This window comes from Bubalus bubalis, chromosome 1 (assembly GCF_019923935.1).
Source record: "Bubalus bubalis isolate 160015118507 breed Murrah chromosome 1, NDDB_SH_1, whole genome shotgun sequence".
Taxonomy (NCBI): Eukaryota; Metazoa; Chordata; class Mammalia; order Artiodactyla; family Bovidae; genus Bubalus; species Bubalus bubalis.
In genome coordinates this window covers 101,783,817-101,798,077 of record NC_059157.1, presented here as the reverse complement: position 1 = coordinate 101,798,077, position 14,261 = coordinate 101,783,817, and the positions used below count along the sequence as shown (strand labels likewise).

Genomic DNA, 14,261 nt, shown 5'->3' with positions numbered 1-14,261 from the left:
TAACCTAAGGTGCCCTGGAGGAGAGGAAACCCGCTCCAGTATTCTTGCCTGGAGAATTCCATGGACAGAGGAGGATGGTGGGCTAGATCCATGGGATCGCAAAAGAGTTGGACACGACTTAGCAACTAAACAACCTAAGTTCATTCCCACCTGGTTCCACCTCACCTGAGCAACTTGCGGCCCCCTCCCCAACAAGAGTTGTCAGCCTCATCCCGCTTGTCTTCCCATGTCCTGTATGCATTTTATGTCTTTGCTCAAGACTATTGTCTGAAGATCTGTCTCTCATCTTTCTTCCACATGTGTCTATATTTCTTTCCAGATCCCCTGGGCAACTTTTCTGATTCTACTCTTCCTGCTCCCAGAACTCATTTCTTTTTCTTAATTTTCAGTGCTTGGATACATATGATAAAACTCCCAGACAGCAACAGAGGTGTTCTGACCCTTAAAGCCAGGTATGTCATGGCCACAGAAGGTGTCAGAAGTTGCTATCACAAACAAATCACAGAGGCTTCTCATTGGCTTGCAGGGATCCTCCTCTCTTAACTTTAGAATCCAATATCCAGACCACAGCTGATCTGATCTGCTTGCCCTGTATTTGTGTTAAACTAATCTTATCTAATTCCAGTTTGACCCCATCCATTTCTGACATGCTTTCTCATAAATTAGTAGTTTCATTGCATCCCCTGGGTAATGCTTCCTTCAGTCTGTACCCTTCATGTCTGACTCTCCGCTCACCAAGGATCAGGTGTGCTCACATGCAGAGCTTGGCCAGTGATTAGAAACAGACTGGATTTGATATTTCTTTCAAAACTTATAAGAGTAGAAAGATCCAGACTGTAAAAATTAGCTAATTTTTTAGAGAGGGCTTAAATCAAAAATTAATGCTATCAGATCAAGAGTTGTGCTCAAACATAAAAATAGGGGATAGAGGCAAAAGGTCTATGATCTAGTGGTCAATGAAATGGGAGGCTAAGCAAGTGGTCTGGCTAGACTGTAAGTTCTGTGGAGCTGAGGGCTGCCTGTCTCATTCATTATACCCCAGTTCAGTTCAGTTCAGTCTTTTAGTCATGTCTGACTCTTTGCGACCCCATGGACTGCAGCATGCCAGGCTTCCCTGTCCATCACCAACTCCCTGAGCTTACTCAAACTCATGTCCATTGAGTCGGTGAAGCCATCCAACCATCTCATCCTCGGTCGTCCCCTTCTCCCACCTTCAATTTTTTCCAGAATCAGGGTCTTTTCAAATGAGTCAGTTCTTTGCATCAAGTAGCCAAAGTATTGGAGTTTCAGCTTCAGCATCAGTCCTTCCAAAGAATATTCAGGACTGATTTCCTTCAGGATGGACTGGTTGCATCTCCTTGCAGTCCAAGGGACTCTCAAGAGTCTCCTCCAACACCACAGTTCAAATGCATCAATTCCTCAGCTTTCTTTATAGTCCATCTCTCACATCCATACGTGATTAATGGAAAAACCATAGTCTTGACTAGATGGACCTTTGTTGGCAAAGTAATGCCTCTCCTTTTTAATATGCTGTTTAGATTGGTCATAGTTTTTCTTCCAAGGAGCAAGAGGCTTTTAATTTCATGGCTGCAGTCACCATCTGCAGTGATTTTGGAGCCCAGAAAAATAAAGTCTGTCACTGTTTCCATTGTTCCCCATCTATTTGCCATGAAGTGATGGGACCAGATGCTATGATCTTAGTTTTCTGAATGATGAGTTTTAAGCCAGCTTTTTCACTCTCCTCTTTCACTTTCATCAAGAGTCTCTTTAGTTCTTCACTTTCTGCCATAAGGGTGGTGTCATCTGCATATCTGAGGTTATTGATATTTCTCCCGGAAATCTTGATTCCAGCTTGTGCTTCATCCAATCCATCATTTCTCTTGACATACTCTGCATATAAGTTAAATAAGCAGGGTGACAATATACAGCCTAGATGTACTCCTTTCCCGATTTGGAACCAGTCTGTTGTTCCATGTCCAGTTTTAACTGTTGCTTCCTAACCTGCATACAGATTTCTCAGGAGTCAGTTAAGGTGGTCTGGTATTCCCACCTCTTTCAGAATTTTCCACAGTTTATTGTGATCGACACAGTCAAAGGCTTTGGCATAGTCAATAAAACAGATCAGATCAGATCAGATCAGTCGCTCAGTCGTGTCCGACTCTTTGAGACCCCATGAATCGCAGCACACCAGGCCTCCCTGTCCATCACCAACTCCTGGAGTTCACTGAGAACCACATCCATCGAGTCAGTGATGCCATCCAACCATCTCATCCTTTGTCGGCCCCTTCTCCTCCTACCCCCAATCCCTCCTAGCATCACAGTCTTTTCCAATGAGTCAACTCTTCGCATGAGGTGGCCAAAGTACTGGAGTTTCAGCTTTAGCATCATTCCTTCCAAAGAAATCCCAGGCTGATCTCCTTCAGAATGGACTGGTTGGATCTCCTTGCAGTCCAAGGGACTCTCAAGAGCCTTCTCCAACACCACAGTTCAAAAGCATCAATTCTTCGGTGCTCAGCCTTCTTCACAGTCCAACTCTCACATCCATACATGACCACAGGAAAAACCATAGCCTTGACTAGACGAACCTTTGTTGGCAAAGTAATATCTCTGCTTTTGAATATGCTATCTAGGTTGGTTACAACTTTCCTTCCAAGGAGTAAGCGTCTTTTAATTTCGTGGCTGCAGTCACCATCTGCAGTGATTTTTGAGCCCCCAAAAATAAAGTCTGACACTGTTTCCACTGTTTCCCCATCTATTTCCCATGAAGTGATGGGACCAGATGCCATGATCTTCATTTTCTTAATGTTGAGCTTTAAGCCAACTTTTTCACTTTCCACTTTTACTTTCATCAAGAGGCTCCTTAGTTCCTCTTCACTTTCTGCCATAAGGGTGGTGTCATCTGCATATCTGAGGTTATTGATATTTCTCCCAGCAATCTTGATTCCAGCTTATGTTCCTTTTAGTCCAGCGTTTCTCATGATGTACTCTGCATTATGTTAAATAAGCAGGGTGACAATATACAGCCTTAACGTACTCCTTTTCCTATTTGGAACCAGTCTGTTGTTCCATGTCCAGTTCTAACTGTTGCTTCCTGACCTGCATATAGGTTTCTCAAGAGGCAGATCAGGTGGTATGGTATTCCCATCTCTTGAAGAATTTTCCACAGATTATTGTGATCCACACAGTCAAAGGCTTTGGCATGGTCAATAAAGCAGAAATAGAGGTTTTTCTGGAGCTCTCTTGCTTTTTCCATGATCCAGCGGATGTTGGCAATTTGATCTCTGGTTCCTCTGCCTTTTCTAAAACCAGCTTGAACATAAGGAAGTTCACCGTTCACATATAGCTAAAGCCTGGCTTGGAGAATTTTGAGCATTACTTTACTAGCATGTGAGATGAGTGCAATTGTGTGGTAGTTTGAGCATTGTTTAGTATTGCCTTTCTTTGGGATTGGAATGAAAACTGACCTTTTCCAGTCCTGTGGCCACTGCTGAGTTTTCCAAATTTGCTGGCATATTGAATGCAGCACTTTCACAGCATCATCTTTCAGGATTTGGAATAGCTCAACTGGAATTCTATCACCTCCACTAGCTTTGTTCATAGTGATGCTTTCTAAGGCCCACTTGACTTCACATTCCAGGATGTCTGGCTCTAGGTCAGTGATCACATCATCATGATTATCTGAATTGTGAAGCTCTTTTTTGTATAGTTCTTCTGTGTATTCTTGCCATCTCTTCTTAATATCTTCTGCTTCTGTTTGGTCCTTACCATTTCTGTCCTTTATCGAGCCTATCTTTGCATGAAATGTTCCTTTGGTATCTCCGATTTTCTTGAAGAGATCTCTAGTCTTTCCCATTCTGTTGTTTTCCTCTATTTCTTTGCATTGATCGCTGAATAAGGCTTCTTATCTCTTCTTGCTATTCTTTGGAACTCTGCATTCAGATGTTTATATCTTTCCTTTTCTCCTTTGCTTTTCGCTTCTCTTCTTTTCACAGCTATTTGTAAGGCTTCCCCAGACAGCCATTTTGCTTTTTTGCATTTCTTTTCCATGGGGATGGTCTTGATCCCTGTCTCCTGTACAATGTCACGAACCTCATTCCATAGTTCATCAGGCTTTCTATCTATCAGATCTAGGCCCTTAAATCTATTTCTCACTTCCACTGTATAATCATAAGGGATTTGATTTAGGTCATACCTGAATGGTCTAGTGGTTTTCCCTAATTTCTTCAATTTAAATCTGAATTTGGCAATAAGGAGTTCATGATCTGAGCCAGAGTCAGCTCTTGGTCTTGTTTTTGCTGACTGTATAGAGCTTCTCCATCTTTGGCTGCAAAGAATATAATCAATCTGATTTCGGTGTTGACCATCTGGTGATGTCCATGTATAGAGTCTTCTCTTGTGTTGTTGGAAGAGGGTGTTTGCTCTGACCAGTGCATTTTCTTGGCAAAACTCTATTAGTCTTTGCCCTGCTTCATTCTGTATTCCAAGGCCAAATTTGCCTGTTACTCCAGGTGTTTCTTGACTTCCTACTTTTGCATTCCAGTCCCCTATAATGAAAAGGACATCTTTTTTGGGTGTTAGTTCTAAAAGGTCTTGTAGGTCTTCATAGAACCGTTCAACTTCAGGTTCTTCAGTGTTACTGGTTGGGACATAGACTTGGATTACTGTGATATTGAATGCTTTGCCTTGGAAACGAACAGAGATCATTCTGTCGTTTTTGAGATTGCATCCAAGTACTGCATTTTGGACTCTTTTGTTGACCATGATGGCTACTCCATTTCTTCTGAGGGGTTCCTGCCTGCAGTAGTAGATATAATGAAACAGAAGTAGATATTTTTCTAGAACTCTCTTGCTTTTTCAATGATGTTGGCAATTCGATCTCTGGTTCCTCTGCCTTTTCTAAATCCAGCTTGAACATCTGTATCCCAGCACCTCAAAAATTCCTGGCTCATTGTTGGCACTCACTGTTTTGTTGTTTAGTGAAGGAAGGTCTCGGATGATTTTCAGTGTCAGGGGTGGCATTTCTGAGGTCTGCTCTCTGAGGCTACGTATGCATGTGCTAAGTTGCTTCAGCCATGTCTGACTCTTTGAGACCCTATGGACGATAGCCCACCTGGCTTCTCCATCCATGGGATTCTCCAAGCAGGAAGACTGGAGTGGGTTGCCATTTCCTCCTCCTCTTTCCTCCTTCTTGACCAAGGGATCAAAATCACATCTCTTATGTCTCCTACACTGGCAGGCAGTTTCTTTACCATTTGCAGCTCAGATGGTAAAGAATCTGCCTGCAATGTAGGAGAGCTGAGTTCAATTCCTGGGTTGGGAAGATCCCCTAGACAGGGGAATGGCAACCCACTCCAGTATTCTTGTCTGGAAGACCTGGATTTATGCCAGTACTGTCTCATCCTAAATTTGTCTGGGGTCTTCTATGATTCCACGCAGGCATGTGCCTATTTTACCACTCAGCTTTTCAGCCTCTTGTGTTTTCCTAGGACAGTACTGAGAAAGCAGCTGGGACTCAGAAAACACGTGAATTCAGGCTGTATTGAGCTGGGCTTTCCTAAGTAACTCTTGCCGTTGGCTATGAAGTTCCATTGTTTTCATTACTTTCTACATTTGTTTAAAGAATATAATTTCATTAGGGAGAAAAGGACTATGAATTGGATGTTTGCAGCAAGATCTGTAGCTTAATAATTATGACTGATTATACAGTTCACTAGATCTTAGAATTTGTAATGAAACCATAGCCTTTTGAAGTTGGTTTTCATGACATGTTCCATCCCGTTTCCTTTCTTAAAAGAACGCAAAGGTGAACCTTACCAGCTTCTGAGGAAGCCAGTCATCATGTGATTTCATAATCACCCTCTGGTTAGCCAAAATGAAATTTAGATTTTTCAGTTATAATTCAATGTTTATTCTAAGCAAGTGAGTTTCATTTAGATATAAGCAGCCATGTTAAATCATGGGTTTTTTTTTACATATAAAAACCACTAATGTTTGAAAATATATCAAACATAACCTTGTTACTATCTTGACAGAGGTCTAGATTTTGTAAAGTGAGAAATAGCTACTCTTATTATACTTGAGCTACTTGAGTCTGAAAGTAAACAGGGTTTCTCAATTTTGGCACTATTGACATTTTTGGACCCTATTAAATCTTTGTCTTGTGTTGTAGCATCCTTGGCCTCTATATTTATTTTTCAGGAATTTCCCAACTACATCACCTTAGTATGATTGTAGATGAGGTAGCATTTTTCCTGCTTTAACCAAATATGTTTCTTTGCCTGTGCTCTTTCAACTTCTCTAATACTAGAGCTATATTAGATTGTAGACTCGTTAAGAATAACAAATGTCGTTTTCTTTTCCTTGAATTTCTTCACAGAAATAAGAATGATATTTGAACGGATGGAACAGTTTAGTAGTGTATGTCAACTAACCATGTAGAAAACTGAGCTGGAAGAAATTCACTTATGCTTTCAATTGCCAAACTGTATATACCATGATATATCATCATGATTCTTTTTCTTTTGAAAAAGAGAAAAAGTCACTGTTGAATTTGTAGCACCTAAAAGAGTATCTGGTGCATAGTAAGTGCTCAATAAACATTTGGTGAACGAATTATGTAGATTCCTTTCTAAAAATGTTTCATGAGGTCCCTCCCATTTCTTAAGATATAATAACTAGAATCTTTAGATTGGTCTTAAGGCTCTCTTTATTCTGCATTTTCCAATCTTCATCCTTGCTTCTCTGCTACACAATCCCACTCCTTTAACCAGAACTTACCTACCAATATTTTCTCAAATCCCCATGAATATCTTCACCAGCGCACAACTGCTCAGTCTGTTCTTTTCGTTTATTGTTGTTCAGTTGCAAAGTCATGTCTGACTCTTTGTGACCCCAATTTTTTTTGTTTAAAATATTTTTCCAAGCTCTTAACTTGTCAAATAAATATAATATGTACTTAAGGTCAGCTTATTTCATCTCTCTTTGTAACATTTCCTGGATTCATGAACTCATAGACACCCTTCCATACTCAAAGATAAAAGCAACCCACTCCAGTATTCTTGCCTGAAAAATTCCATGGACAGAGGAGCCTGGCTGGCTACAGTCCAAAGGGTATCAAAGAGTTGGACACAACTGAGTGACCAAGCTCGACAACGATGACCTCTCCTTCAGTATTGTAATTCTATAAAACATGGCACTTTTCACCTTACTGTTTGGACTTATTATTTTCATATGTGCATCTCTCTCCAAGCACACAGCAATCTTTCTGAAGGCAGAAGCAAATTATCTTCACAGAGTCTATTACATGATATCTACATAGTGAAGGAACATTATTCTCATTTATTCTTTTTCATTCACTTATTCAACTAATATTTTTGCATGCCAATTCTGTGCTAGGTATGTGTGAGGAAGCAAAACAAATATGACATATATATCCTTGTCCTCATGAAGTTTTTAAGACCAATTGGAAAAAACATGGCATCTAATGTATTGAGAACTAGATTTATATTCAGAAGACTTTGGTGTGAACACTAACTTTGCCACTTATTAGTCATGTGGTCACTTAAGCTCTCAGTATCTCAGCGTCCCCATCTGGAAAATGGGAATGGGAATGGTGATGCTTACTCCGGCTACCTCCCATTATGAATGTGTGCATGCTCTGTCACTTCAGTCCTGTCTGACTCTTTGCAACCCCATGGACTGTAACCTGCCAGGTGCAAACATTTTCTAAGTGATAAAATCTGGTTGCTTTACTTTGTACACGAATTCGTTGACACTTTTTCCTTCAAGAGGTGGAGCTCAATTCTCTTCCTCTTGAGTATAAGCTGGACGTAGTGACTTGCTTTTAACAGATAGAATATAGCAATAATAATGGTGTACAGTTTTGTAGACTGGGTCATAAGGAGGCAGGGGGTTTTTATCTTGGTGACTCTGTTTCTTGAATTACTTGGTCTGGGGGATTACAGCTGCCATAGAGAGAGGCAGCCCTGTAGAGAGGTCCGTGTGGTGAGTAGCTGAGACCTCTTGCTGACGTGTGCAAGTTTGGAAGCAGAGCCCTCAGCTTCAGTCAAGCCTTCAGATGACGGGAGCCCAGCAGCCTGACTCCACCCTCATGAAAGAACCTGAGCCACACCCTCAGCTAAGCTGCTCCTGTCTCGTGTAAAACCACATGAGACAATATATATGTTAAACCTAGTTTATTTTTGTTTGGGTGATTTGTTATACAGCGATGGATAACTAACACATAGAGTACTAGAGAGATTTAAGGTATTACTGTTGAATATGCTAATGCTTGTTGAATGAAGAATATCATAATTTACTATGGTTTATTGCTGAATGATGAGTTAGAAGAGGAAGAAAAAGAAGCATAAAAGAGAGAAAATTACAAAGTCTTAAGAACTAGGAAACAATAGATGGGTGCAAAACTTGTACTGGGTGGTCTGCAGGCATTTCTCACCCTGCCGCATGCTTCCTTCTCTGAGCGCCATCAACCTGTGACAGTGACAACAGGCTGCCTGTCAAAGGCTCCAGGCTAAGCAAAGTGTTCATTTCAGGTGACTGCTTTGCTTTATTCCATTTTCAGTTCTCGTTTTGAGCTAAAATTGATAGTTTTAATTAAAGAAGAAGTAAAAAGCATACTTCTACTCTATGTAGAACATACTTTTCTGTGCTCGAGAAAGTCACCTTGGTTCTTTATTAAACATAAAGGCCACAGACATGGAAATTTATGATTTGTTTGCATCAATGCCAACTTCTGCAAGTCACTGCTATCCCTTTGCCATAGTAACACTGACCCAGCCTGAACTCCATTATTAATAATGCCATTGGAAGGCTGAATTCAAGTCCTCATCCCAGTCAGTTTTGTCAAAATTAATTTGAACAAGAACAGATTTGAATTTAAAACTATCTACCTACCTATGGCCCACAGGATCCCTACTTACAACAATTTCTTAAACACCCTACTAAGAGCACAGTTGTAGAGGAGCACTGTCAATTTATTAACGTCTTTAATAATAAATACAGAATTTAAATTTCTCATTGAATATTTATTGACCCTGGTTTTGCCAGAAATGGCAACCCACTCCAGTGTTCTTGCCTGGAGAAATCCAGGGACGGGGGAGCCTGGTGGGCTGCCGTCTATGGGGTCGCACAGAGTCGGACACGACTGAAGCGACTTAGCCGCAGCAGCAGCAAAGTGAAGGACTTTGGAAGTTGTGCTAATTCTTTTAATCCATGAAAATAGTACTTAATATATTTATTTAAAATCTCCATAGATAAGAATGGGGCATGAATCATACAAATTTTCTGAAATTTTTTTATCAATCTACTTAAAGGATTAATAGTTCATGGGAAGTAAAACAGTATAAAAACATTCTTACCTGTAGGAGATATGCTGTTGGCTAGAGAAGGTCGGGTGCCAAGGGTAGATTCTGTAGCATTGAGTGGAGAATCTATTGGAGGGTCCACTGAGCCTGGAAGGATTAAACAGACACTGGTAATGAACAAAATACTGTGGCAGGAAGATAAAATATTAGCTTAGTTCCCGCCAAACCTTTATTTATTCATCTAAGAAATTATTATTGATTAAAAGTCATCATTATTGCTTGCTATGGGCTAGGCAGTGGAGTAAAATGGTGAACGGTAAAGACACAGGACTATCTTTAAAGAGCATACAGCCTAGAATATAGGTAGGTAGCCAGGCACCGTGCTGAGTGCTACGGTAACAGAAGTGCAAGATGCCAGGAGGATGCAAGGAGGGGCACCAACCAACATTGAGAGGCCAGGGAAAGCTTCCTGGAGAACACTGCATTTAACCAAGACCTGGAAAAACAATTATAGCAGCAATGTTTTGAGGCCTGTGGCAAGTAACCATATAGTTTACAAATCCATAGACCCACAAAAATATTTTTCATCACTAAGAGTAGAAACAATGATACAGCTCTCCAAAAGGACATGACATCAATGGACATAAGATTGATGGTATTACTGTGCTCTGACTAAAATTTCTATTTTTTTTCATAGAATTTTTATTTGGCTACAACTTTTTTTTCTCTCTCTCTCTCTCTCTCTCGTGTGTGTGTGTGTGTGGGGTTTCTGGGATGAAAGAGAAGCTGATATATGTTGTTTCATTTATGATAATACCTTCAGGTCAGTTCCTTAAAGTTCATTGTTATACTGTAAAATAATTCTACCAGCAGTTTAAAACAATTTATAAATGTCAGAAGGACCTATTGACTTTAGGAATATGTGGATTAATATAATTAATATTTAATTATTAAATATAATTATTTAATTATATTTAAATTAACTTTATTTAAATAAAGTTATTTTTATTTAAGGCTAGGGAATTTTGTGATTTTTCTATATATAATGGCATATATATATATAATATCTATATAATATCTATATATAATGAGTATAGTATTACACATCTGATGATCTGAATCAATTATTTGGACATTTAGTTAGAAATGATATCATTGTTTCTATTCTTTAAGGAATAGGTATATATAATTTATGTCACTTCATAGCACATAGCACATTGGAAGGAATTTGTTTTTGTAATCTAAAAGCATCTCTGTTTTATTTTCATTGGTAATTTGTTATTGCTGTTGACTATAGGTTGTGCTCACAGTTGGCTGTGACTTGCTATCATAAATGACCACTTGCTATTAAGTATTCTGAGGGGTAGTTACAGGAAGAGTATGTGAATATGTCAGTAGAGTGACTATCCTCTTCCTCTCATGCTATCAGGAGCAAGTATGAACTCCTCAGTATGACACACAAATCTAATTCTGATTTAATCCCACATTAAATTTCCATCTTCATTTCCTGATGTTGCCTATTATCTTTTGACAGTGTTAGTCGCTCAGTCATATCTGACTCTTTGCAACTGCATGCACTGTAGCCCTCCAGGTTCCTCTGGTCATAGAACTCTCCAGGCAAGATTATTGAACTAGGTAGTCATTCCCTTCTCCAGGGGATTTTCCAGACCCAGGGATTGAACTTGGGTCTCCTGAATTGCAGGCAAATTTTTTACTGACTGGACCACCAGGGAATCTCTATCTTTTACATCTCTTTAAAATCATACCCTCAATCCAACCCAATTTACCAAATATAATATGTTTTCTATGACTTATTGATCTTTGTGTTTGCTGTTTCCTAAGACTTTCCCATTCCAAACTTTCTACTACATGCCTCTCAAACTTGAAGAACCCTAGGGTTCTTTGTGATGTGCTCATAGTACTCAATGTTTATCCTAGCAAAGGCCTCATTACTTCATTGCTATGTCTCTCAAGAAAAGTAATTGTTTTGTTTCTCACTGTATTCCTGGTTCCTGGCAAATGCAAGTGGATGTGTATATATCTATATCTATATCTATATATCAGTTCAGTTCAGTCGCTCAGTCTTGTCCATCTCTTTGCGACCCCATGAATCGCAGCACGCCAGGCCTCCCTGTCTATCACCAACTCCCGGAGTTCACCCAGACTCACGTCCACCAAGTCAGTGATGCCATCCAGCCATCTCATCCTCTGTCGTCCCCTTCTCCTTCTGCCCCCAATCCCTCCCAGCATCAGAGTCTTTTCCAATGAGTCAACTCTTCGCATGAGGTGGCCAAGGTACTGGAGTTTCAGCTTTAGCATCATTCCTTCCAAAGAAATCCCAGGGCTGATCTCCTTCAGAATGGACTGGTTGGATCTCCTTGCAGTCCAAGGGACTCGCAAGAGTCTTCTCCAACACCACAGTTCAAAAGCATCAATTCTTCGGTGCTCAGCCTTCTTCACATTGATACATGACCACAGGAAAAACCATAGCCTTGACTAGATGGACCTTTGTTGGCAAAGTAATGTCTCTGCTTTTCAATATGCTATCTAGGTTGGTCATAACTTTCCTTCCAAGGAGTAAGCGTCTTTTAATTTCATGGCTGCAGTCACCATCTGCAGTGATTTTTGAGCCCCCAAAAATAAAGTCTGACACTGTTTCCACTGTTTCCCCATCTATTTCCCATGAAGTGATGGGACCAGATGCCATGATCTTCGTTTTCTGAATGGTGAGCTTTAAGCCAACTTTTTCACTCTCCACTTTCACTTTCATCAAGAGGCTTTTTAGTTCCTCTTCACTTTCTGCCATAAGGGTGGTGTCATCTGCATATCTGAGGTTATTTGTATTTCTCCCAGCAATCTTGATTCCAGCTTGTGCTTCTTCCAGTCCAGCGTTTCTCATGATGTATTCTGCATATAAGTTAAATAAGCAGGGTGACAATACACAGCCTTAACGTACTCCTTTTCCTATTTGGAACCAGTCTGTTGTTCCATGTCCAGTTCTAACTGTTGCTTCCTGACCTACATATAGGTTTCTCAAGAGGCCAATCAGGTGGTCTGGTATTCCCATCTCTTTCAGAATTTTCCACAGTTTATTGTGATCCACACAGTCAAAGGCTTTGGCATAGTCAATAAAGCAGAAATAGAGGTTTTTCTGGAACTCTCTTGCTTTTTCCATGATCCAGCGGATGTTGGCAATTTGATCTCTGGTTACTCTGCCTTTTCTAAAACCAGCTTGAACATAAGGAAGTTCACGGTTCACATATAGCTAAAGCCTGGCTTGGAGAATTTTGAGCATTACTTTACTAGCATGTGAGATGAGTGCAATTGTGCGGTAGTTTGAGCATTCTTTGGCATTGCCTTTCTTTAGGATTGGAATGAAAACGGACCTTTTCCAGTCCTGTGGTCACTGCTGAGTTTTCCAAATTTGCTGGCATATTGAGTGCAGCACTTTCACAGCATCATCTTTCAGGATTTGAAATAGCTCAACTGGAATTCCGTCACCTCCACTAGCTTTGTTCGTAGTGATGCTTTCTAAGGCCCACTTAACTTCACATTCCAGGATGTCTGGCTCTAGGTCAGTGATCACACCATTGTGATTATCTGGGTTGTGAAGATCGTGCATTATTTTTCCATACCCATGTTCCATCTCATTAAGGTTGCTATTTCTGTAAGGTGTTACCAAAAAAACCCAAACAAACTTTTTGGCCAGCCCAATAGTTTGGAAAATGAGGCTTATGCCACAACAGCAGTCAGATACATATTTAAAATTGATCTTTCATTTAGGGGTAGATTCCCTGAATGAGGCATAAGCCTCATTTTCCAAACTATTGGGCTGGCCAGAAAGTTTGTTTGGGTTTTTTTGGTAACACCTTACAGAAATAGCAACCTTAATGAGATGGAACATGGGTATGGAAAAATAATGCACAGGTGTTTTTGTCTGTAGATTGATTAGAATAGAGACTGGCAAGCTATAGCTAAGGTGAAATTCCACTCACTGTCTATATTTGCAAATAAAGTTTTATTGAAATACAGCCATACCCATTTGTTTATGTACTGTCTATGGCTACCTTTGTACTACAATAGCAGGGCTGAGTAATTGTGATAGAGACCACATGGTCCACAAAACAATATATTTACTATCAGGCAGGTTAAAAACAGAAAATGTTTGCCAACTGGAACAAAAGCTGTTGATAAGTTATGCTCAATCCTAGATTTCCAAATTAGGAAAGAAGCATTTAATTTTTATTTGTTGCCTATTTCTATTTTAAGATATTATTTTGCCAGGTTTCATCACAAATATCTTTGTAAGCTGCAGGGTCCTTAGCTTCACAGTGCATTATGATGTTATTACTGCAAGATTTGCATTTTGAGATAAGCTCTTTGCTCTATGACAAAAATGATGCACAGCTTTGCTGAGGCTCTCAAGAGTTTCTAGTTTAAGACTGGCCTATGAAGTAGAAATTCTGTCCTGGTGAAAACAAAACTGCTCCTGCTGCTGCTGCTGCTGCTAAGTCGCTTCAGTCGTGTCCAACTCTGTGAGACCCCATAGACAGCAGCCCACCAGGCTCCCCGTCCCTGGAATTCTCCAGGTAAGAAAACTGGAGTGGCTTGCCATTTCCTTCTCCAATGCATGAAAGTGAAAAGTGAAAAGTGAAAGTGAAGTTGCTCAGTCGTGTCTGACGCATAGTGACCCCATGGACTACAGGCTACCAGACTCCTCCATCCATGGGTTTTTCCAGGCAAAAGTACCGGAGTGGGGTGCCATTGCCTTCTCCGGGAAACAAAACTAAGTGGGTATAAAAAGGAGGGGCTAAAACCTAACAAAGAAAATTTATTTCCCAAAATCAAATACAGAATTTAACAGAAACATGTCAGCTAGTTTTCAGACCATTACATTTACCATAATGTTGTAAAGGGCTGGCCTGCTGAACACTTCAT

General features: G+C 40.1%; 1 protein-coding gene across 5 annotated transcripts in view; it reads right to left on the bottom strand.

The window, feature by feature from the left end:
* Positions 1-14,261, bottom strand: part of CD96 (CD96 molecule) — a 100,201-nt gene that overhangs the window by 34,035 nt on the left and 51,905 nt on the right. For 3 of the 5 annotated variants that reach the window (XM_006073963.4, XM_006073964.4, XM_045165459.1), the window contains exon 8: positions 9,378-9,470. In XM_006073963.4, coding sequence (XP_006074025.3) covers positions 9,378-9,470 — 93 coding nt within the window. The other 2 variants (XM_045165460.1, XM_025283762.3) reach the window with 2 other exon arrangements.